Below are 26,927 nucleotides of genomic sequence, written 5' to 3'. Positions count from 1 at the left end.
GAGTAAACAGAACACCTAATGAGCATTTATGAACGAAGGCAATCTGTTTTTATTTTTAATTAGTTATTTATATTTTCTGATCTTCTTCACTATTAGAATAGGGGAAAATGCAAAAACTTGTTCAAAATGGACAAAGTTCCTCAAATGCCAACCCTAAAGACTTGTTTATTAATAGTAAGATGGAAACTTCCTCAGTAAGTCTCAACCTGCAACTGAGAAAAAAGGCAAAAAAAAAAAAAACCTAAAAACTAAAACTAAAAAACAAAAACCATTGTGGGGATTCATAACTACAAATTGGCTTTCAAATGATTTTTAGCTCAAATTTTTACTGAGTAGTTCAAATAATGTTAAGCCAAGAATTAAGTTCCTAATAGTTCCAAACTAAGAATTCAAAGCCAATGTAAAGACAAGCTCCAAAAAAATTGTTAAGAAAAAGTTGACATCGAAAGAAATTCACAAAGCATGAATGGAAGAAGGATGGCATGAATGAGAACCAGTAGATCGACAGCAAAATAGACAAAATTTAAAATAAAAAATTCTGAACATATAACAAATCTGAGAAAAAGAGTAGCAATTCTAGATTTGAAAAGTAATAAAATTAAAGAAAGAATTGAAGTATCTTCAATACATACCATGAGAATACATTTTAATTCATTTCTTTCCCACATTCTTCCTATAAACATACATTTTGATCAAATTGTCAACAGCAAATTTAAATTATTTACAAGTATGAGATACAGTATGCATTTGTGGATGTTTTATTAAGTCATATAAACTAAACAGACCATTAAAATGTTAACGAAGACAGTGGAATGCAGATGGTATATCTGAATGTTAAAAGTCTCTAATGTAATTTTTAAAAATTATATGCTGCTTGCCAAGTTTTACTTGTTTCCTTTAAGAAAGTCTGTTTACTACATAAATTAAATAAGCTTCAGACATATATATCAAATTTTCAAAAATTTCAAAGTGGCATAATCAAGGATGTAAAATCAGTTCATTATTAATAGCAAATTATCAAATCCAATTTCAGTGACTGTTTGTTCAAAGAGTATATAGCTTAAAGCAACTTTCTAGTTGAAAAGCATAAGTTGCGGATTGTGTTTCAAATCTTTAATTCTCCAAGGGGATACCCTTTATTGGTGTATATTACGATCTTCACCTACACTATCATTAAAAACAAGGACAAAACAAAAAGAAAAAAAAACCCAGTAATTTGGAAGTGCTAATTCAAAATACAGTTAAACTAAAGTCCAAAGCTTTTCCTACTTGATAACTCTATAACTTTTATTATGGATTATAATAAAGCATCTAGTATAGCAGATGCTAAAAATATAAAAGAAACCATTTACTTATTCAATTATATTATGTTTCCAAACTTAAATAAGTAAATTTTAAAACAAAATGACCTTTCCTTAATATCAAATGAGTTTGCCACTAAAATACTGTCACCGGCAAAACTCGGTTGCTAAAACAAACATCTTCTGAGAACACATTAGAAGTAAGCAAAAAAGGTAGTATTACCTAAAAAAGATCTGGTATGTATAGATGTGTGTATTTGGATGTGCAAGCATACATGGAGGTTCATAAACTAACAGAAGTTCCCAAAAACATTTGGTTCCTAAAAGAACTCATGGACAAATCTAGTAGTAAACAACTTCTTGTATTCTCTCCTTCAATTGTTCATCAAGCAATGCTATATCATAATGGACTAAAGCATAATTTTCCATTTTATTTATTTACTCTCTTATTTTTTTTAAATTTATTATAGTGGTGCTGGGAATTGAACCTAGGGCCTTATGTTGCTAAGCAAGCACTCTACTTCTTGAGCGATCCACCTCATTCCTTTCATTTTTGCTTTATTTTTGAAATACTATCTCACTAACTTTGTAAGAGGTGGCCTCAAACTGGATGTCCTTCTGCCTCCAACTCCCAAGTAGCTGTGATTTCACCATCACGGCTAGTCACTCTATTATTAGTAGTAAAGTACTACTAGTACGAATAGTATAGTTAGTATTTCAAACTAGTTTTACATACATCACTTTTTTCTTTTTCCATGCTTAATGTTTTGAAATTCTATGAAATAATTCTTTTCAGATATGAATAGCTTAAGGAAGTATTTATCCTAGCTTAATCTGTCTACATTTATGTACAAATGAATGTATCCAGAATCTGCTCTTTCTCTTCCTCTCTTCCAACCCAGACTCCACTTACACAGTGGTGGATTGGAGAACTAAGATTGATGCTTCTTTCACTTAGAGATTAAATAATTTGACTTAAAAGTTTTCTTGTGTGTGTGTAAGAGGATTTTTGAGGAACCTTTTCATTAAAATTGTCTAGTTTTTGGAAAGTACAACTCAAGAAATAAAACAAAAAGAAATAAGCACTTGCACATTCAAAGAAACAGTTAAGGCCAGGCAGCCTCTCTTTGGGGATACTCCTCACAATATTGGAAATGAGAAAATGAACCTTACATGCTGAGCATGATCACATAAACAGATTGCCTATGCCTGGCTTATATGTGTATTTAGACCTCAGACTTAACTCCTTTCTTTGTTTCAAAGTAGATTTTAAAAATTGAAAATAAGACAGGTAACATGTTATGGCAATGCAGCAATTACTATTAGCAACATTTATGTGAAACTTGCAAAAAGAGAAAAAAATAAAATAATTGAGATTTTTTTTGTCAAAACTCAACAAAGATGCCCACAAATGGAAAGAGGGTGCTATAACACTTGGAGACTGTCATGCCTAAGTGTCTACAACACAGAAGGCCTGAAAGAAATTTCAATAATAATAATAATGTCTATTAGGTTTAATTGTAAAGGAAATACTCTTTAACAGATTTTCACAGATTTAAGCATGCCCTCCCCAAAAGATGGCTACTATTTAGATACCAATTACATATTGGAAATCATTAGGACCTTGTCAGTGTATATCAGAGAAGCAGTAAAACTCAAAAGAATATTATAATACAATCCTAGTCAACTAGAAAAAAATGCTAATTTTCTTCCATCTTGTCCCTGAAAGAGCCAGGATCAGATCATGAAAGAAAAATGAATCTTAAAATTAAGGCATGCCCCTATTTAACACTAAAAGAGAATGTAATGACAACTTCCAAACACTAAGTCCCCAGAGGCCAAAGCCTGACAAGTTCTAAAACAGAAGGGCTTTAAATTAGGTTATGACTCAAATTACATATTATAGAGTTTGCTTTTCTTTAATAACCAAAGTTATTGTGCAGTACAAAACATATTGTTACTGTGTAGTACAAAACATACCCATACTGGATTATCCACTACCTCTGTAAATCTGTAAAGAGTATGTACAGGAAGTTAAACATCCTATCTTGGGACAAAATATGAATCTAAGATCAACTCAAGATATATTTCATAAATAAAACAAAACTGACAACAATTCCAGAGCAAAGTCTGAGAGACAAGAGAATCAAAATAAACATTTCGTTTTGTTTGAGAAATTTGAAAGTATCTGTGGCCAATAATTTAAACTAGAAAGAAAAAGTTTATAAATTTAGAGAATATAGATTTGGTATTTTGGCTCCTATATTAATTTAGATATCCATATATGAAGCCTATGACTTTCTGTTTCTGAATATAGATAAAAAACTAAAAAGAGGTTAACAAAAATATATCACATGGCAATGAAGAAATTAATACTAGCAACATTTCATGTAACTCATATGAGCTTTCAGAAAACAACTATAGTAGAACAAGAGAAGTCATGAGAGAGAAATATCACCATAAAGAAGATCCTAAGTCTTAGCATAAGTAAACTTACAAATATATCTTGTTATCAAAGATACACTGGTAAGAAGAGAGAAGTGGTATTATTGTCAAAGACCTACTCTACTACATAAAATTTGCACTATACAGGATATTTTCCAAGCACAGAAATTTCCTTAGCTACATCTAGGTGATCAAAAAAAAATTCCTGAATGATGAAACACAGAAGTTAAAATCACAACACAGGACAAAAATAATCTGTGTGGTATACAAGGTGTGTGGTCAAGGAGTAAAGAAATAACACCAAATATCTCTGGATAAAAAAAAAAAAAAAAAAAAAAGATAAAATCACATGAATCATATTAGAGATATGGTAATTTATACAGGCTAAACATAAGGTTTAATCAATTTGTTTAGAACTATATGAAACACATAATAACAAGATGTACACAGAATAAAAGTTTTCAGATGAACACAGCATTTAAATGATGTTTATAAAGGGAGTAATTGGTTTTTTTTCTTGCTTGCTATTGTTTCTAACGTATTTATAAGGTGCTATGTGATTTTTTGGTGCTTTGTTTGTTCCTCCCCCAAGGTATAACCTTGTTTTCACTGTATTTGATGTCAGTATAATCTGGAGAGGAGAAGGAAAAAAACAAAATGTTTAAATAGGGATACGTGTTGACCCATTGTAATAATGAGATGTACAAGACACTGTTGAACAACGAACTTTACAATTTAGGTAGGGGGTGGGGAAGGGAGTGTATTTGTGGAAGTGGGAGGGAAGGGATGGTAGGGGAAAAACAAAGGAGGAGGCAACAATGTTTGACAAGAAATGTACTCATTACCTTGCTCATGTAACTATAACCCCTTTGTATAGTATTTTCATAATGAAAACATACAAAGGGAGTAATTGAAACAAGAGTAATCTACAGAGATAGAATCTAAAGCAATTGTTGCAATTATAAAATTATTTAAAAATAGAAAAAACATTAAAATGAGAAGATTTAGAGAAGCAACAAGATCAACATATAATTTCAAGAAGGTCAAAAGAAAGACCAGTTATTAACATCTAATGCTCCTGAAAATTTAAAGGAAATGATGTATAATGACTGAAAAATTTATTTGACCAAATAACTAACAAGACACACAACAGACTTTGTAAAAAGTTGGATAACCAGAAGAATAATGCTGAGAAAATAGAAACTAAGTAGATAAGATTATCATTTTAAATATTTTGATAATTAAGAAAAGGGGAGACAGACTGAAACCAGAGAGCATAACTGAATCAAAGTAATGACGCAAGTTTCAGGCATTGTGTTGTACATCCAGAATTCAGGAGGCTAGGGTAAGAGGACTGTTATTTAAAGCCATCTTGGCTTGCCTCGAGTAAAAGAAAAAGTGATTCGTATTTTTGTAATTCAATGTTATTACAAAGTCAAAGAAAATTATCTGAATAGAATTATTTTAATCTTCAAATAATGAGATAAAAAAGAGTCTGAAATAGGTTTAAAAAAAAAAAGAGGCACCATAAATGATAACCTCAAAGGTGGGACTATTAGTCTCTTTGGAGACTAGTAGACAAGGATTAAAGGTGAAATTAAACCATAATATGAAGTATAAAGAAACTGATGGAGATCCTTGAAGATGAACTAAAAAAACTGTAAAGGAAGCTCTGTTATGGAATATGAAAGTGTGGTGGTCAGTGTTTAGATTGAGTAAGATGAGAAATCTTGAAAACTTTAGGTTAAAGATGGAAAGGTAAACAGAGAGGCAAAGGATAACAGCAATAGAATGAGAATTAGAAAGTCATACTAAAATGAGTAGAATAAAGTGAACAGATCAGTCTTCTTTTGAGAAAGCTCATTGCAAGCACACAAGTAGAAAATTATAAAAGCATAAAGATGAAGCACATCAAATTTTACATTTATATTTTAAGTACAGTCCCTAAACCACAATGATATATTTTTAAAGATTCAACAATAGAAATTAAAAACTTTGAAAGAATTGATATAGTAATGAAATGACTTGTAAAACATATAATATTCCTTATTCCCTGAAAATGTCATTTCATTTGTGAACTTTCCTAACATACACTTTTTTGGACTTCAGCTTTAAATAGAGATACATAAATTAGTAGTCACATAAGTTAAAACTTAAAATGTTATATAATATATACATTAAAACTTGAAATTTAAAAGTTTCACTACCCTATTTAAAACTCCATATGTTCAAATATTAAGAATACCAAGGAAAATATTCTAGGTAAGTTCTAAGCTTTGTTGAAAACTGCAACCCTCATTACCACTTAAATGTTGGTTTTCAATCTAGACACTTAAACCTAAAATGTAAAAAATCTTTTCAACATATGGTATATAATTCAATTTAAGATAAGTAAAGGTCCAAAAACTATCTGATATTGACTAAAATGTCCTTGATAATCTAATCCTTGCTTGATCTCCAACTTCATCCTTAACATTGAGAAGAGATTTAGTTCAAATATCTAATATAATCTCTATTTACAGCAAAATGCCCATTTTTAGTGTATATTTTAAATATATGTATGTAATGAATATTGATAGTTTAGATAAATTGATAAATACTAGGGAAACCTGGTCAACATTAAATTTAAATTGCATGAAAAATTACTAGCCAGAAAGTATGCTAAAGTTCCATATTTGTTTTATACTCATAAAATTTACAAAATATGACTACAATCATAATATACTTTTATTGCAAGTATAGACAATCTTAAAGCTATTTTATAAGGCTGAAAAATTCAATAATTTGAGCAAGCTAAAGTCAACTATGGACAGACACTTTTTAAAAATAAAATTTCATTCTGAGAAACTAAAAACAAGACTATTTGGGAAAATAGTTTCAAAGGATTTTTTACTTTGTAATATGATGTGATAAAAGGTCAGAGGTTTTGTAGTCAGACAAGCCTGCAAAAAAAAAAATTGTCTCTAGTAGCAATGTAGAAACAGCATAGTACAGATATATTCAAAATAGTATGTTAATAAAACTTTTAATAAATCAGGTTGTCCCATAAGTGAACACTAGGGTTATGTTCAGTATCCTAAGAAAATGATTTAAGAAAGTAACATGTAACTAATAAGCACACTTGAAATGTGTCATAAAATTATGAGTTAACTCATAAAATTTAAAGTATCATTTTAATCCACAAAACAAAATTTTAATATTAAACAAAATAAAACTGAATTCATGCACACACGCTCTTGTTCCTATAATCTGGGAAGTTGTGATGTACAGTTTTCCTTTTTTATTAACAATGATTGAATAAATTTTGAATTCAGTATCTTTCGTCAATGACAAATGTATAGATTTACATTGTCTTATTCTGGCAAATTATTTCTAGAGATCAAATACTTTTCATAAAAAGTATGTGACACTGTTCAAAAAGAAATGTGCTCATTACCTGACTTACATAATTATAACTTCTCTGTACATCTTCTTTACAACAGAATTTAAACGAAAAAGGTTAAATCATGATATATTATTCATTGAAGTATATTTAAATTATTTTAAAAACTCAATTTTTCTGCTTTGCGGGAAATAACCCAATTTCTTTCACTAAGTACAGAGGAGAAAAACAAAATGTTATTATAGTGAAATTAACCACATTTTGTTGTGAATATCTGTAATCTCAACTACTTAAAAGAAAATGATTGAATTTAAAAGAAGCAAAGGCTATCAACTAAAGTTACTTTTTACAGACATAAAGTAAGTAAATCCACAGCTTATAAGCCTAAAATATTAGAAAACATTTTTTAGAAAACAATTGCCAATGGACAATTTTAAATCTGTAATTAAAGATATAATCTAGTTTAACTCATATTCCACATAAATCCATTTACATACATCATAATGAGTACATACATTGTGTCTGTCTTCTAATAACAATGCATTTTTAGCTATTTTTTTCACACTTAGGAATGAACCTTGAGCCTCACACTTGTTAGGCACCACTCTACTTCTGAATGACATAGGCAGACCACATTTTACTTTAATATCATCTAATGAACTGGGAAGCTTTAAAATTTTTTAAATCCCATTCATATTTATTTTATATATATATATATATATATATATATATATATATATATTTAAAATATTCCAAAGAATTTTTGTGGCAGGAGCACTTGAAAATCCACCTTTAGCATTTTCAACATACAATGTTACCTACAGCCCTCATGTATATTAGAATTACTCAACAACATAAGCACATTTTTATCTTCTTTCCCATTTCCTGTTTCTCCTTACTCATAGTAACCAGTACTCTACATTCCACTTCTAGTGTTTGCCTTTCCATGCCTAGCTTGCCTCAGTTATGCCAATATTCTCCAAGTTCCACCCTGTTGTCACAAATGCCTTTTTTGAAAGAATGACTGATATTTTCTTTTACATGCTTATTCATCCTTTAAAACTGGATTACCTCAGGTTAAAATAATAAACTACTGTGATTAATATATTGATAATGATATTCCTTAGAGGATAAGATGATTTTCCTACACACTTCCCTATTACATACAATTAAAAAAGACTCCAAGGCTGGGAATGTGGTTCAGTGGTAGAGTGCTTGCCTTGCATGCATGAGGCTTTGGGTTCAATTCCTCAGCAGAAAAAAAAAAAAAAAAAACAAACGGAAGTGGTGCTGTGGCTCAAGTGGTAGAGCACTAGCCTTGAGCTGAAGAGCTGAGGGACAGCCAGCGCACAGGCCCAGAGTTCAGACCCCACAAGAAAGGAAAGAAAGAAAAAGAAAGAAAGAAAGAAAGAAAGGAAGGAAGGAAGGAAGGAAGGAAGGAAGGAAGGAAGGAAGGAAGGAAGGAAGGAAGGAAGGAAGGAAGGAAGGAAGGAAGGAAGGAAAAGAAGGGAGAGGGAAAGAAGGGAGGGAAGGAAGGGAGGGAAAGGAGGAAAAGAGGGGAGGGGAGGGGAGGGGAGGGGAGGAGAGGGGAGGGGAGGGGAGGGGAGGGGAGGGGAGGGGAGGGGAGGGGAGGGGAGGGGAGGGGAGGGAAGGGAAGGGGAGGGAAGGGAAGGGAAGGGAAGGGAAGGGAAGGGAAGGGAAGGGAAGGGAAGGGAAGGGAAGGGAAGGGAAGGGAGGAAGGAAGCAGCATTCTCAATGTTTTATGTTTTGAAATTATAAACCGTTTGGAGTCTCAGTCTGGTCAATCCAAGAGTCAGTACAGACTATTTCCTGCCACTTACCAGAAAGAGTTTACCCTTACATTCACAGCCAATCACATTTTCTAAGTATCACCTTTATTTTGTCAAGCACAAAAGAATGCACTCTTGAAACATTTACTTCTATATTTAAAATTTCTCTGGGCTTGACAAGTTGGTTTTCCTTCAATGGAATTATCTTAAAATATAAGAATTATGCTGTATTAGATGTTGAATCTATGTTGACCAAAGGAATGTAAAGTTAGCTCCAAGATTCAGGATCACAGAAACTAAGAAGCTACTACTAATTGAAGACCAGTCTGTAAATCTCATTTCCAATGGGTAGAGTAGAATCTCTCTCTCTTCCTTTTTCCTTCCCTTCCTCTCTTTCCTATTTCTCCTTAATTTATCCTGCTATTCAAATAAATCCTCACTAAAACCTTTAAAAAGAGAGAGAGAGAAGATACAGAAGATGAGGGGTAAGCTGGTAAATTGAACTGGAAGGTAGAAAGATCAGAATATCAAAAGTCATATTTTATTCTAATAGACATATTATACAACATGTAATAAACATTTAGTCATAAGTAAAGACAGTAATTTAAATAAGCCATTATATTGGGTAGCCAAAAGAGTAACTGTTGATACAAAAAGTGTTTCCAAGGCCTAAGCTCAGAAATGAGAAGAAATGAAAAACGTGAGACCACAAAGGTAGATGTGTATAGTAACCAAAATAAAGAGTCACCGCCTTCTGCAGTGCTGCTGTTTGTCATGTAATGATCAACACTGAGAACTGTAAAATTAGGCCCATTGAGAGCAGAGGATCAAAAATTTAATATGAACAGATTAAAAAGCAATACAAGAATAGAGGAAATGAAAAAAAAGCACAAGAACGATTAGCAAGCAGTTGAAGCTTTCTGTTTTAGCATGTAGTAGCTGGAAGAGGAACTATGATAGAGAAATATACACCTTTTAAACACTACAGAAATAATTGCACATTTGTAACTAGAAAATATATATCCATTAGTAAGAAACTGATCAGGAAGAAAACAAGAAAAGATGCCTAAAGAAAGATGTGAAAGTAGGTAAATGAAATGGGATATATTATCTTATTTGGATAAACTGGGCCTAGGACACTGAGTAAGAGTTTATCAGAATTAGAAAATATTGACACTGATGTACTGTTTTTAGGTGAGACATCGATATCAATAGATTATAAAATTTCTATATTACTTCTACTTTCTCTCTGAAAAGGAAAAAAGACATTTGAGGAGAGTTGAGGAGGTTTTGGAATTGATACTTAATCAAATTGTATAACCTTGGTTCCAAAGCAAAGTAAAAACATTGCAAGTGAAAAAGAACTTTGGGTTATTATAACTGCTAAGGGTCTATCTCAAATTTCTTCTCAAAACCATATGAGTAAAGCTAAAGTATAACTTTTAGTCATCATCTCTAACTCAGAATAAAAAAAGATCACTCTGACTAGCACAATACTTCACACCTGGGGAAACTGAGACAGAAGTTTTAGAACAGAGCAGGCAAAGAAAAGTTCACAAGATATTCTCCTCTTCCCCACATTGCAATCAATAAAAAGATAGTATCATGGCATGAATCTCTCATCCCAGCTTTAGAAATATAAATACAAAGTTCACAGTTCAATCTGGCTCAAGCATAAATGTGAAACACTATTTTAAAAATAACTAAAGCAAAAAGCACTGGGGGCATGGTTCAATAGGCAAAACACATATCTTACAAATAAAAAGCCCTGAATTCAACCTCCACATCCTAGACCTTCAAAAAACTAACTATAACTTTCAACATTCCAAATCAGACTTCATTCGTAACATTTGTACAGATTCTAGTATCTAAGAATAAATTCATAAACTCAGATCTATAATATTTATTCATTTTAAGATTAAATGGCTTAAATATCCTCATTTCTCATTCTATATTAGGTAGTACTCATATATTAAAAGGTGTAAAATTCTAAATATTAAATTAATAAGCTAAAACAGGACTTTATTTTTTCTCAAAGCAACTAAAGAGTCAGTGATCATATTAAATTTATTGTCCACCAGAACATAGTCACGTAAGACAAAATCAATACAATTACTCTTGCCGTGGTATCAGAGGAATCATAAATATTTAATAAGCAATGTTTAATTTAACGTATAAGGTATTTAAATGCAGCATTAAAAGTATACAATGATTGTTAAGAAAATATAGACATGTGTATTTACTTAGTAATAAAAAAAATAAAACATGGCCCATAAAAGATCCCTTTAGTAAAACTACATCATTAAATTCACTGGCTCTTTCAAAAGTATGAATTAAAATATTAAAGACCTTGCCAGAAGCAATTGAATTTTCAACAATTATTACAAAAGCAGAATAAAAAGCTTTATAAGTTATTATCTATACATCTATATCATTAACACCTAGTTTTATCATTTAATATATAATGCATATATATGCACTTAATATTCAGTATTAATATTCAGTATAGTATCTGAAAATCCTTATTAAAGTTCTGATCAGTAGTTTAAATGTGCTATAATTACATGTGAGAAGATGACAAGGAAAAAATTGATGAATTGAGTTAATTTTCAGGAGTTATAATAAACAAATAAACTCATATGCATTTTCTTTTAACATTATAAGTTCCTGTCCTTTGTTTTTTTTATAAAAAAAGATAGTGGAGGTCATGGGGGAGGAGTGGTGCACAGAAATAGAGGGATAAAGGGTAAACAAATGCACCACTGGTACTCACTAAACGCTACAGTGAAAATAAACTATACAACTTAATGAGGGGACAGGAGGGAAAAAACTGGGAGAGAGCAAAGGAAGGGGTACATTGTCCAAGACCAAAAGCTCACAAGAGAAATACCCCATTAAAGAGATGAGAAAACTGCAGTTCCAAGAGGATTTAAAGATCGACTAAACTTGTACACTAACAATAACAGAGCTGGAATTCCAGGTCTGTCTACTCTTGATTTATACCACAGAAGGCCTTGACATAGTGAATTGAAGTGATAATTTCTAAATGAACCCTGTAGTATATTTTTGCTTGAAAAAAATTATATTATATTACTATCAGAATGATTTGGTAATGCAAGAACATGTAAATTACTTCTTTCTAATCTTGCATATATAATTCAAAAAATACCTTGAATGGTTAAATGTAATTAAAAAATAAAAAAGCCAAGAATCAAGCCAAGAACAACCATATCATTTCATGTAATTAATCTCAAAATTTTAAACTGTCTTAGGTGTATTATCAATCTGAAATCTCAGGAAAATATACACATATTAAGGTTCTATGAATACACTGGTCTGCTCAGAGGAGAGTATTTGTTTTTGTGTCTCCATTTTGCCTAACTAGTACAGTTTTGCTTTCAAATGTAAGCTTTATAAATTTATGGAACTTCCATAGAAGAAGCAGTCAACCCATCAAGCTACCTGATAATCTCTCAATAATGTTCCAATGTAATATGACAGTGTAGTAAATTTCACTTAAATTTTACAACTATTTTGCTGAAATGTGTTAGTAATCTACTGCAGAGTTACAGGCTAGCAGTAACAAGCATGTTCATTATTCACTGGATACATCACAAGTCATTTTTCTCAATCATATGTTCTACATTTGAAAATGAAAATAAAAATTCCTGTCTAAAAAAGAAAATCTAATTGAGACATGAATGATAAATAGTAACTTCTAGTTGTATGCTCTTAAAAGTTTGAAAAACACGGTCATTACTCTTATCATTAACTATGATATAGATAACATAAATACATCTGAACATAATAAACCAATTCAGGAATATGCCTCATTGAAAAATATAATTTGTAAAGCATACTAAATTTAGATTATTTCTAGAAACACTTTCAAAACCCAAAAGTTCTCTAAAATTTTCCTCAAACAGAATATTTCCTTTTCATAGTTTAAGTAAACAGAATTGTCCCTTTAAATTACTAGAATTATGTATTATTATCCCAGTGCCATCTCTACTTATTCTTAATAAAATACACATAATAATTTCAAGGGTCATAATTAGAAACCTTTGACAAAGGCAATATTCTTACAAATCCAAAAAATATGTTCAATAAAACCAAAGTACATTTTTTTCATAAAAAGGTAATGTTTATATGTTTGCTTTTAAAGACTTTTCTATGAAGATACCACAGAACTTCAAATATTTTCCTATCAATGTATATAATTTTTCTAAAAATAACTGTCTCTCAATTCATCCTTACTTTGTAAAGTCATTTTGACCACTGTAAGTATATCAGCATTGTTAGTCCTTCACAAAACTGTAATAAATACCTTTGTGCACATGTGTGTGGATATGTCATGTTTATAGACTAAGCACATTCCTGTGTGTTAATATGCAAATTTTATTCATTTTGGCAAACTTCAAATAAGTTAGATCCCACATGTAATTTCAAATACAAAAAGATTTTTACAAAAGGTGAAAGGTGAGTCTGTCAGATGAATCTACCAAGCATAGCCTTCTACTATAAAATCAATAACCCTAGTAACACAGCACACTAAATAAACATGCATCTGAAGTACATGCCAAATGGAACTACCACATATGGCACATCTAGCTCATTATCCCAGTTTATGTTTTCATGTGAAAAGCTGTACTAGTTTTTAAACAAGATGTTAAACACATCACTGTAAATAAAAATGTGATGAAGCCTTGAATGTAAGACACCTTCCCTTAACAGAATTATAAAAGTAAAATGATTATTTCCAAGACATAGTGTCCAAAAAAACATAGATAGAATGGTACCTCCAACCTATAATCCTAGCTATTTAAGAAGGCAGAGATGGTGGAATCACAGTTCTAGGCCAGCTGGGGCCAAAAAGGACCTTAGATTAGTAGGTGGACACCATGCCAGGCAACTGTTATCCCTGATGGAGAAAGCACAATGGTTAGGCCCAGTAGTAGATGTCTATCATCCTCCTCTCAGGGAAACACAGTAAGAGGATGGCATACCAGGACAACCTCAGCATAAAAACAAAACTCTACATTGAAAATGAAAAATGATCAGGAAGCATAGTTTACATAGTAGAGTAACTGCTTGGTTTTTTGTTTGTTTGTCTGCTCGTTTTTTTCCCCGGTCATGGGCCCTGAACTCTGAGACTCTGAGCCTAGTGCTGTCCCTCAGCTCTTCAGCTCAAGGCTAGTGCTGTACCACTTGAGCCACAGGGCCACTTCCATCTTTTTCTGCTTATGTGGTGCTGAGGAATCAAACCCAGGGCCTCATGCATGCAAGGAAAGCACTCTACCACTGAGCCACCTTACCAGCCCCCTGCTTGTTTATTTTAAGTCTGAGTATGATTACAAAACAAATTCAGTATTTCCTCCAAGTTTGCCTTTGAGACAACTACATTTGTTCTTAAAAAAATGTGCACACTTACATTTAAAAACTCACCATGAAATCCTATCATGCTATGAAATGATGCCATGTTATATATGACAAAGGCAATAAGATATTTTAATGCTTTTTTAAAATATTGAATTCAACCTTGAATTAAACAACTGGTATTACTGAATTATGAACAGCACATAAAGATTACACAGTGAATATTTTTATTTTAAATCCCCATCTGGTGCTTAATGTCACTTCAGCTGTTCAATTTTTTAATGTTTCTCTACACAACTAGCCAATAATTCCACAAACCAGTATAAATACTAGAATTTTTAAACTCATGTTCAAATGGAAAAACAGTGCCATACTTTATCACTTTTAACTCATTTGAATTTGAGAAGACTATCAATTAAGATTGACTCTTTTCTAAAATAATTTCTTATGAATGATAGAAAATTCTGTTAAATCTTGATAGTAAAAGAAAATTTAAATGAAATGACTCTAAAACCCAATTAACTAACAAATAACATCTAGTTTTCATTTTCCATTGGCATAACAGCAATGTTTCTATACCACAACTCTGATGTTTGAATGGCATTAAATTTACACATTAAAACAGACATACACGCATTTTATACACTCACCCTGTAAACCACTGTAAAACATTTTTAAAAAACAGCGTATATCTTTCCATTCTCCAGGAAAGCTAGATAGGCCTGTACGGTCAAAGAATTTAATAAATAAGAAAAATTTTATCAAGTAAATGATTTTAAAGTAGTACAGTATACAGAAGCAAACTAGTTAAACAATTCAAACATTCAAGATACTAACTTTAAACAGACCAGCAGAGACAACTGTATATATCAAGGGTAACAATGTGAAATACAGATGTCAACCTCTACTGCTCTCTTGTATATTGCAAAACATTACTTGATGTTTGTCCTTTCCTGATTCTCCACATTTTGATTTTATATCCACAGTAGGCACATAATTGCTTAATTATGTACAACTCATACTTCCTAGCATTTCTTCTTCATATGCCTAGCTCCCTCACCTTTCCCTTTGTCTTTTCCTTTTAATAGAAATCAGACCTTGATTGTATTTTTAATTCCTATGCAGAAAATCAGGCAGTTTTTTCTTTTTCATTTGTAAAATGAACAAGGTTTTTCAAATCAGGCTTTTTTCACTTTATTTTTTTTCTTTTATGTATTGTTTTCTATGTATTCTTTTATGTATTGTCCCTACAAATATCAGTGGTGCCTCCTTCCCATTCCCAACCAATAGTCACAGCAATATCCACTTTTTAATCTAAGAAACCTAAACCTGTTTCTAGACTCCAGAATATATATCCCCATGCCTATGTATTTTTTGTCTCCATATCTCAAATGACCTTCCACCCATGTACATAAACAAATTAAAATTCAACCCTGAAAACTTTTTCAGCGCTTTTTAAATCTAAAACTACCAAATAAGAGTGGTAATTCAAGTTCTAGATATAATTGTCCCTTTACCATAGGAATCACACTTTATTACAAGCAGATATGCATATTGCTTGTTTCATTGGTTGGAAGCAGCATTTCATCATATATGAGATCTGGCCCACAGTGAGTACAATAAATGCTCAAAAAATCTGGCACAGAAAAGCAGGGGAGGCAGCCATCTGAAGAAACCCTCTAACTCAAAATACTTTGTCTATTTGTATGAAAGTAGAATAAAAAAAGCCATTAAAATTATATGTCCTCAGTTCAAGCCCAGTATCAGCTCTTTCACATTATCACAAGAAAAATTATAAGAAGTCTTGGTTCTGCATTTGCCATGTGGCCAAAAGGACTAATGTGATGGAGCTATCAAATCTTATAAAATCATTCACTACTTTAAACTTCTTTATTAACAACTAAATCTTAACTGATTTCATGTTGCTGAAGTCAGAGTATATTAATGGTGGTCTTCACTGCAGAGGTGAGTTTTGAGTATGATTGACTTTCAGTTTCCTTCATAAAAAATAACACAATTTCACCTACTCAGAAATATAATTATGTACATACTCTACCACTACCACCATAAGGAAACTAGAAATGTGATGAAAACAAAGCAAAGATGAATAGCTTTCTTTATCTACCATACTGTTATTACACAAGCACTTCACAGAAAAAGACAATAAATTGTCCATTCACTCATTCATATATTCATTTCAATTTCAAGTGCCACTTATGATTAACATTATTGGACAGTATGTTGAACACACATCATCAGGAAGTGGGGATGACAAAATTCCCAACTCAAATGGATTTAACCCAATTATACAACTGAAATAACTGGAGTATAACAAAAGATTGTTTTAAAGTTGTGGGAGTAGAATTCCTCAAAATCACTTTAAGTAACTCGGTGGTCAAGCCTGTTAGCCAAGGTACTCAAGAAGTGACCGCAGGAGGATTGCTAGACAGGAAGACATCGTCTCAAAATAAAATCCAAGAAAAGGGCAAGGACTTGGTAGCTCATGTAGTAAATGTGTTTGCCTAGCATACTCAAGACCCTGGATTCAGCCCTAGGACATACAAACATCAGCCCTAGGACATACAAACACAAATACCATCATGTTAAATATTTTTATAATAATGTTAAAAGATAATCCTTAAGGCTATATATGGCACAGTAAAAACAGTAGCAGAATTCTAATTAACTGACAAGTGAAACAAATTAATGACATGGACAGGCAAAACAAAAAAAATAGCAGTTATTAAATGAAAATTTATAGTCCAGGCACATTCTTGTTTCCTTTCAATACATGCTTATTTTTAACATACTATTTTGTCCTTTTAAAAACCAATCAAAAAGACTACCTAGCTAACTATATCACTGAGAAAAGTTTTTATGAAGCTACAAAAACTAAACAATAAATATATACATTTTTTGTGGTGGGGAGGGGGATGGTAGGGCTGGTCTCTGGGCTTGAACTCAGGGACTAGGTACTATTGCTACACTTTTGTGCTCAAGATGATTGCTCTATCACTTGAGCAACAGCTCCACTTTTGACTTTTTACGGAATTAATTGGAGATAAGTCTCAACGGACTTTCCTGCCCAAGCTGGCTTCAAATTATGATTCTCAGACCTCAGCTTCCTTATTAGCTACGATTACAGTCATGAGCCACCAGTACCTGGCTAATGTATATATTCTTGAAAAACAATCCTTAAAAACAAAATTTGACTTAGACCATCTACATATTTTTTAAAGAAGGTCAATACTGTTTAACCTATTCCCCCCTCACACCAAAAAAAATACAGAACAGGAGAAAATGAAAGAAAGAAAACTATAAAATATAAAGTAAAAAAACACAGAAATAAAAAAATGATAAAAATAAATAGTACAATTACAGGAGAACAGAACAACCAGAAGATACAATATAAGCACATAAAGTGTCATCCTTTTATTTCATTAAACGCTGGGAAGGACTGAAATAATATCTGTTTTAATTGTAGCAAATCAACTAAAATTAAAATAAACACACACACACACACACACACACACACACACACACACACACACACACACCTTAAGGTTTTTATTGCTGCTCTTTGTGATACTGAGCCTTGAGCACAAGGCCTACCACTGTCCTTTATCTCAAAGCTATCACTCTACCACTTGAGCCACAGTTTTACTTCTGGCTTTTGGCTGGTTAATTGGAAATGAGTGGACTTTCCTGCCTGGGCTGGCTTCAAACTACAATTCTCAGATCTTAACTTTCTGCATAACTAGGATTATAGGCATCAGTCACTTGCACCTTGCAGATTATTGACTTTTAAGCTAGAGGGAAGAAAAGGTAATAACTTAGTTCATTAGTTATAACCATCAAGAAATAAATAGAGACCATATTTACTCCAAAAATCCAAAAGCATACTTAAAAGTTAACAGGATAATTACTGGCCTTAGAAAAACTATGTCAGGCCTAGCAAAAAGTTGGCAAGAGGACAACTCAATCAATAAGGTAGGCATGGTAAATTATCCATTCGCTCATTCAGGTATTCAATTCAATTTCCAGTGTCACATATTACTAACATACTGAACAGTATGTTGAACACACGGCAGCAGGCAGTAGGGATGACAAAATTCCCCATTCAAATGTGCTTGTGGTCCCCGCAATGAGGAAACACTAAATTAGGTTAGTACCATTTCTTGCCCTGAAGACAACTCTGCAAGTCACTATCTGAAACATAAGAAAAGGCCATAGTGAGGCTCAAGTGTAGTGTCTGCCAAGCAAGCTTAAGGCCCAGAGTTCAATTCCAATTTTGCCCCAAGTCAATTCCAATTTGCCCCTCTGCTACACACACACACACACACACACACACACACACACACACACACACACACACACACACACACACACACCACCTTTGCATAAATCACTTACTTTCCTATTACTATGGTTTCCTCAATTGTTAAATAAAGTGATCAAAGCTAAACTTTATCACTTTTAATCTAGTTTCATAATTCTACCATTTTCCTCAATATTCTTTAAATAGCCTCTTAGTTGTCCCTCAGAGCTGTCATTAAGTCTCAGACAGGGATTCTACAAAATAGAAAAAAAAATCCAAAATAAAATTTAAGGATACAATCAAGAAATACAATTTCTCAGAATAGAGCAAAACAAACTTGCCTGTATTTCTTTAATGAAGAAAAAGAATGCTCTGCAATAATTCTAAGATATGGGACCAAATACCTGCCTATGACTGGGCTCATTAAAGAGCATCTGAATAATATGCACAACAAATAACGAGAGAAAAGCTTCCAGATAGATCTTAACAGTAAATGATTAAACCAGTTTGTTTGTTTGTTTTTAAAAAGTACTCCACGCATTTTTAAGCAATCAGAAGTTGGTCTTAGAAAAACAAAAACATGAAGTATAAAAAAAAATGAGACTGGAGTATGTGGCAAACTTTCTAAGAAAACACTCATTTGTTCCTAAGAATAAACTCTAAAAGAATAGGCATTTTAAGAAGAAAATAAGTGAAAAGGGCTATGGTTCTTCTAAAATATTTAGCAACAAGAACAAGTAAACAAAAACATATAGTATATTTCTCCATTTCTGTGAAAGTCCTTCTTTTCCATCCTTCCTGCAAATTACTGGTTCTTAAAGTAATTCTCAATCTAGTCCTACAGAAACAAATAATTAACAATTTAAGTAAAAATAATCTAAACTCAAAATGATTTTTAAAAACAAAAAAGTATCTAAGATTTGAAATCTTATTCATCAAACTCATGATCTGACTAAATTCACCGTACAGACAGAATTATGAGGCATTCAATGTATAACTATCCTCAAAAATCATTGACGGAGAAGACTTCATAAAATACGTGCTTGGTTTCACAAAGAAAATAATAAATTCATCAATTTAAAATTTAAAAATTTCTGAGTTCATTATAAATTTTATTAAAAATTACAGGTATACGAAACATCCATAAAACACAAAACCAGCCTAGAAATATTTAAAGTATTTCATAAGTTAATTAAATGGGCAAAAATGTTGTATTTTCTACACAAAATCCTATTACTTGAGTCACTTTGCTGTTAAAAAACTCAAAATACTCATTTCAGTATTTATGACAGGTGCTTCAGGAAACAGGAAAGATCAATGATGGAATCAAGATTTGTCATGGGATGATATGCATATTCTGCTTTGGAACTTACCAAATACTGAAATTATATCAAAAAGTATCAGTTCTTTCATTACTTTGTAGTCTTAAAATGATTATCCTTTTTTGTCTTCCTTATCAAAACTTTAAAAATAATGGTGAAGTATATATGAGAAATGTTAAGGCATTGCTTTCATATTGATAACTGATAAGGAACAATAGCTTATGATATAAAAAATGAAAAACCCTTACTGAACAATAACATGATTTATGTTCAAACATGTGAATCTGATTCTCTTGACCTCTACGTGACTATTTTTTATCTTATTTCTCCTAAAAATAGTAATTACAAATAAAGTACCAACTATTCATAACAAAAATGAAAATTTTCTTGCAAACCATATCTTTAGAGTCAACTAGTTACTACCAATACTGGTTAAAAAAAATCCTTTCGGGAAAAGTACAAAGGCTAAGAATACAATTAGATAAAGAAATCTATGCAAAGCTTTACATTTAATTATTCTTAGATAACTGACAAATTATAGTCAATGTACATATTAAAAAATTAAATTAGCAAAGTTAACAGAAAAATTGAAAGTGACGAATTCCAACACAGAGATTCTTAAGTGTCATGTGTATTTCAAATTATTTCAAAATAGTGTAATACCCAGGCAGATTAAAATTGAAGACATTTTTACCATGGGAACTTTTTTTCCATTCATATTATCTCTATTTTGGGGTAAGACACTAGACACATAAGAACTTCCTTAGATATTATGGAAGCATACTCTAAGTGGATGCTTAAACTAAATTAAGGAATTAAAAACAGTATCAAGTTCTAGCATTATAAAACTATTTCGAATATAGAATACCTGTCTTATTTATTGGAATACTTTTTAAAAAACTATGCAAAGTTTAGTTTCCAAAGTCATCCATATGTCTAAAAGACAAAACTTAATTTTGCATGAGTTATTTCTCTTATAAATGTTGGGAAGCAAATGCTAATATAATTTTTAAAGCCAGAAAGTATTGCCACTTATCTCCACTCACTCATGAATTAAAAATACACTTGTGGAATTCAATAGCTCTGAAATAATTTCATTTCTATACTTAAAACTTCTGTATCTTCATATGTATATATTTTCAGAGTCATGTAAATTCTTCCCATTTGAAATATTTCCATAATAAAAGTGGAAGATGGTTTTCCTTATGGTCTAGTGGTTAGGAGATGGTGCCTTTAAAATTTAAGATGAAGAAAAGGAAAACTTCAATAGCCTTAGCATCAAAAATATTGAAAAATATTGAAAAATATTGCTTCCTTTCCTGCACATTGTGTTTTATACCATGACACCTCAGTCTCTGAGGGTCAGATTAATTAAGCTCCATAGCAGCTGCAGTGCAATGTGAGCCGCACACTGCTGTAGGTCCCACCAGTCCATTCCAATTACCTGTAGTATTCCAGCACTGGACAAGTGACAACCAACTCTTCTCTCTAGTCACTTGCTCCCACTGGTCTACTGATAAATGTTAGAACAAACTAACCTCTTTTTGGAAAAGACTGCAAAGCTGAATGCACCTGCTGCAGGCTGCAATGATGAGTCCCAGAGAGATGTTTGTCAGTCAGATCTCTGCAGATGTTATTTAACTTTATGCTAGAGCTATATCCAAAGATGGAAATGAGATGGCAATCAAGCACAAGTCTCCCACCACTGTTCCCCCATTTTATTTTGAAATGTGCTTTAAAGCACAGTTCTACTAAACTAGAAACAACTAAAACTAACCCTATAGTGAAAAACAATATATACTATTAGCTGCTGGATTTTAGTTAACAGGTGGCATATGTTCAGTAATTGCCTCCTGTATCATAAAATTTAGAAACAATTAATTTTAGAATACAGCAAAACAAATTAACTATAAAATTCATAAGTCTTTGAATGTTTCCTAGTCTGGTTTCTAGTGATGCTACGAATTGCTTAGTATTTCTAAGACACAGGTCATTTTTTCCTCTAGGTGTATTATATGAAATATCTTCCATACATATGACACAGTTCATTCTTCTTGAAATCCTTTGGGTTGTTATTTGCAAGGCAATGATGTCAGACTATTTCCTTACAAAGTCACAAGTTTTGAATAAGCTATTTTTCCGAGTCATAGGCTTCAAGTAGCAAATGTCAAAAGTGATACTGTACTATACAATTCATAAAAAATACTAACAGTATGAATTCATGATCTTCAATCAATTGCTAAGTCAATGATAGATTTATCTAAATTAAATAATCAAATAAAATTAATGGCTAAGATATTTTATGCTAATTTATCTTAAAAATCCATGTCACAATACACTTGCTTAAATAAGATAAGTATAAAAATTCTATCTTGTAGTATCTGTAACGTTCACATACAATATGCTATGCTAATAATGTTCTTACTAAGAATTTCTGTTGCTTAAAATATAAAAATAGAACATGAACATCAATTTGAAAATAAAAAACAGCTCATTTTCATGCAATATCAGTATCTAAGTGAAAGATCATGCTTCCTTCAACTAAGGATATATAGAGAAAAAATTTTAAGGTAACCTATAACAATGGCACTGTGTTACATGTAAACAATACAACTTTAACATTTAAAGAAAAACAACTCATTTGTCAGTAACTCCAGTCACACTACAACCACAAGTATAGTAGAGTTTAATAATAACTACCCAGTGCACTCAACAAAGATGTAAATTAAAATGTTTTGTTTTCTCTGCTTGTTATAAATCTATTTGTATATGAAATTTGCCTTAAATGTGCACCAATAATTTTTTAGGATGCTTTATAGTTAAGAACAAAGAAAAAGTAGGCTTGAACTTCAGAAGATCTAAGAAAAGTATTCACACTGAACTAACAATATCAACACTTTTATTTCAATAATGTAAACATAAATGACCAGTTTTAAGACAAATACCATCTTTTGATTTTCAAAAAATGATCTTACTGTACTCCAATCCTTAGGTAAAATTAACCACTCAATTGTACTAATGTTGAAACTGTAATATTGCAAGAGATTTGTTTTATTGAAAGAAACCTAACTTCATTCTGCTTTTCCATTTATTTAAGAAAAATTAATGAATAAATAACTTGTGATTTTAAAAAAATGTATTACCCAATTTGAACAGCACTAAAATCTAGATACAATGAATGTAAGACTACCAAGTTCTAATTTTGAGGACTGTAAGAGGAAATAATTTATATAAAATGAACTTTGGTTTTATGATCACAAACATGAAAAACATATAAAATATACACTAGATTCCATAAAGTATTCCTGTTTGACTGTTGTAATGAATGTCTGCAGTGTCATGTTTTAGAATAAAAATAAGTACCATTGTAAAGTGTTCTAACATCCAAGGCAAACATGAAAATATTTACAGACCTATGTTATTCCCAACCAATACTGTATCCAGTTTCTCCAATTACCTACTTCAACAATCCATTAGAGAATTTTACAGATAAAACCAGTATGTTTAGTAATGTGAACTAACCACAGCTTCATATTCTAGACAAAAGAATAAAAAATATATATATTTAAAAGGAAAACCATCGCCATTCTGAAAATACCTACAATAATATAATTCCCAAACTGCGAAAAATGATGTTTTAATACAAAGCAATTTAATGTAAGCTACTTATAAAAGAAATGTAAATAAAACAAATTAAGTTCCACTAATTAATAAAAAATATATTCCTAAACCATTTGGAATGTCTGTATTCTGTGAAGATTAAATTTTTTTAAATTAATAAATCATACAGCACAGCAAATTATAAAATATATCTACTTGTAGATCACTTTTTCTGATTATAGTAACTGAATAATACACTTTATAATTCTTCATCCAACAATTGTCCTGTTGTTTTATTTAAATATTTTATATATGATACATTAAAATAGGCAATGCAATACCTATTTGTACTAATTATGAATTCATACCAATTAACATGCAAAATGAATTAATCATTTCCAAAAATATTAAAAATTATTGGCCAGAAATATGACGGGTTACCACACACTAAATTAAAGATAAAACTTACGGGGTAAAATAAAAGAAAAACATATTTAAAGAGACTACATTAGCTATAATTTTTTAACTGTGCCAATTATTTGAGTTGAAATGTATTAAAATGTTCCCAAACTGTGACTCTATTGTGTGTTGTACATGCACAAGAAAGTTTCCAAAAATACTTGAGTATTTAACTCAGCACTAAGGTACACTTACATCAATTTCGAACTTCAGATATTTTGAGTAAATCCTTTATGTTATACAGCAAAGATAATCTGTCTACTATATGCTCTCTTATCAAGCAACAAACAGAAAAATTCTACAGAAAACAAACCCCAGGCATATTCATTTTATCAGAATATGAAAGACAACGATACACATATATGGATCTGATATAAAACGAGTATCTAAATTATTGCTTTTTTATTGGAAATTATAATCAGACAACATGAATCATAATTATCTGAAATGTGCAAAATAAATACCACATATATATTGATACACACACACACACACACACACACATGACAAAAAGCAAATTGAAAGACGCTCAAAGGCTGTCATATTGAAGAGTATTAAGACCTTAGGTAATTCCACAGGCTGTGGTCAAGTATGGAACTAACAGAATATTAAAATTAAAATCTATCTGAAGGAAAGAAAGTTCTCTTCCAATTTAAATCTAAAAACTTAAAAACATACTGAAATACAAACTGCTCAAAATTCTTAAAGCTTCCGACAAACTACAAGGCTTTATTTTATCCTTAAAATTGATTCTATAATGTGTGATTGGTTTCCACCTGTTACAGGCAAAGTATGAGCTTTCTTTTACCCGACATTTTAACTCACATTTGATCAGGTTACGTCACTAAAGTCGCAAAATCTTATTCAATACATTCTAGCTTTCCATTTGTTTCCACTGGATATTCTTGCTCTGTACAAATAACATGCCTCTGAACTATAAATAAGTAATTTCTATGCAATAAGAAAAAAATGCAAAGCTAAGTGGACTAAAAACAAAAGATCTAATTCTCAGTGCACCCTTTCCAACCCACTGGAAAATAAACTATACTCTAATGAAAAGGCATTTAATTTAGTATTTGGAATATCCTTGATAAACACCAATTTTCTGTAACACCCCTGCACATCTGATACCACCTCATGTATAATGCAAAAAAGCTTTTTCATTTCATCTATTGACAGTGAATTTAATTTGTCATTGCAGCTCTTTTCCTAGAACTGTCATGTTATTAATTCTGCAATCAAGCTCTTTTGAGGGCTTTTATTTGTACTGAGGGTTTTCACAATTCCACATAGATTTTTTATAATATACCTTTTAAATATATAAATATGAATTATCAGGAAACTTCCCTAAATGTGTAAGCAAAGTTTCAGAGATCAGGAATGCCATTAGCAAAACTACACTTATAGGAAACAAACTTTAGAGAGACATCATATCTAGTAGACTGCATTTTATTTCAACAAATTTAATGTTAAACTAGAAACACATTTGATTCATCTAGTTTCAATTATTCTAAAACCTGCTCTGGTATAGTGGTACATCTGTACCACCAAATGAATGACTACAAAAAAAAAGTCCTCCAAATTATCTGCTCATTTAGATGCCAGATATATTAAAGAACTATCAAGCTGATTTAATCATTGAAAAATTATATCAGCTTTTCTTTTCCATCAGAATAAAAATAAATGGTTATTGGTCCCCTAATTATCAAACTAATATTTGTGTACTATAGAGGTAAAATAAGTCACTCAAATGGCAGAGAGCTTGATCTAAGTAAAAACATACCAACTAGTAATGTTTCAGCTAGGAGTTACACTAGTCCAGTTAAGAGAGTTCTCGATTAAACTTAGGTACATACACTTAAGCAACAAAATGATTTTAAAAGAAGATAAGGTAAAGCATGAAGAACTGCATAGCACTAAGTAAGAACACCACCAAAAAAGTAACAAAACAAAAATATTACACCACCCAGCAAACTTGCCATACTCCAGTAGGTTACTGAACCACAGACATTTTTAATCAAATATGGCTCTTAAATAACACAAATTTTAAAGCATCATTTTCTTCCTTGCATAATATAGTAAATTTCCTGATCCCAATTACATTAAAACAAAAATATTTTAAAAATCTGAAGAGGCAGCACTTGTCCTCTTTACTTCATCCAAGGCCAACAAACAAAGCAATGAAGCAGAAAGAGGTACATAATGAATTCAGAAGTAAATGGTCCATTCTTTAAGAAGCTTCCCTACCCCCACTCTTGAATTCACTCTAGACTAATTGTCATTACAATGAGGTCTGAAAACTTGAGAAGAACCTTATTTCCTGATGCCAGCTGTCCAGGTTTCTAACTTTACATTTTTGAGGTTTTCTATGAAGGAGAAGTATTCAGAAATAATTATGAGAATAATATTGCAATTAGTCTAAATTATATACACAGTATATCAACTATAGGAAGATATATAATCAACAATGCAACTAAGCTAAAAAAAATTGTTCCACAGTATACTCTCATACAGCAACATTTAAGTCTGTATAGTACAGCAATATTTGTCTTCACTATTATTTGATTTTTTTTTCAAGACAATACACAACACAGGTAGATCTTCCAATTCCTTCCTTGAGGATTCATCAAACAATCTCTTCACCAATGCACCTACCTGGGTAAAAATCTTTGGACTTAGACAGCTTGATGGTGGCTCCAGTTTCTTTTTGCAACTGAACAATTGTCTGTCCTCCCTTCCCAATTATAGATCCAGCAGCATAACTAGGTATGAGAACCTTTAGAAAATACTGGCCGTCTTCTGAAAAACGCAAAGAAATATATTCGGTTAACATGGTATTTTCACTCTGTATCCCCACTCCACCCTCAAGAGAGAACAGCAAGGAAAAGCACTGGGCATGTAGCTGCAAGAAACAGGGGGTTGAAAATAGGTGTA

General features: G+C 31.5%; 1 protein-coding gene across 6 annotated transcripts in view; it reads right to left on the bottom strand.

The window, feature by feature from the left end:
* Window positions 1-26,927, bottom strand: part of Nova1 (NOVA alternative splicing regulator 1) — a 142,298-nt gene that overhangs the window by 113,542 nt on the left and 1,829 nt on the right. For 4 of the 6 annotated variants that reach the window (XM_042686432.1, XM_042686434.1, XM_042686436.1 and 1 more), the window contains exon 2: window positions 26,649-26,792. In XM_042686432.1, coding sequence (XP_042542366.1) covers window positions 26,649-26,792 — 144 coding nt within the window. The remainder of the gene's footprint in view (window positions 1-26,648; window positions 26,793-26,927) is intronic. The other 2 variants (XM_042686435.1, XM_042686433.1) reach the window with 1 other exon arrangement.

Source organism: Dipodomys spectabilis, unplaced genomic scaffold (assembly GCF_019054845.1).
Source record: "Dipodomys spectabilis isolate Male_0828 unplaced genomic scaffold, ASM1905484v1 ptg000097l, whole genome shotgun sequence".
Classification (NCBI taxonomy): Eukaryota; Metazoa; Chordata; class Mammalia; order Rodentia; family Heteromyidae; genus Dipodomys; species Dipodomys spectabilis.
Note: the sequence above shows the minus strand (reverse complement) of the source record. Positions and strands in the feature narration are given on the sequence as shown.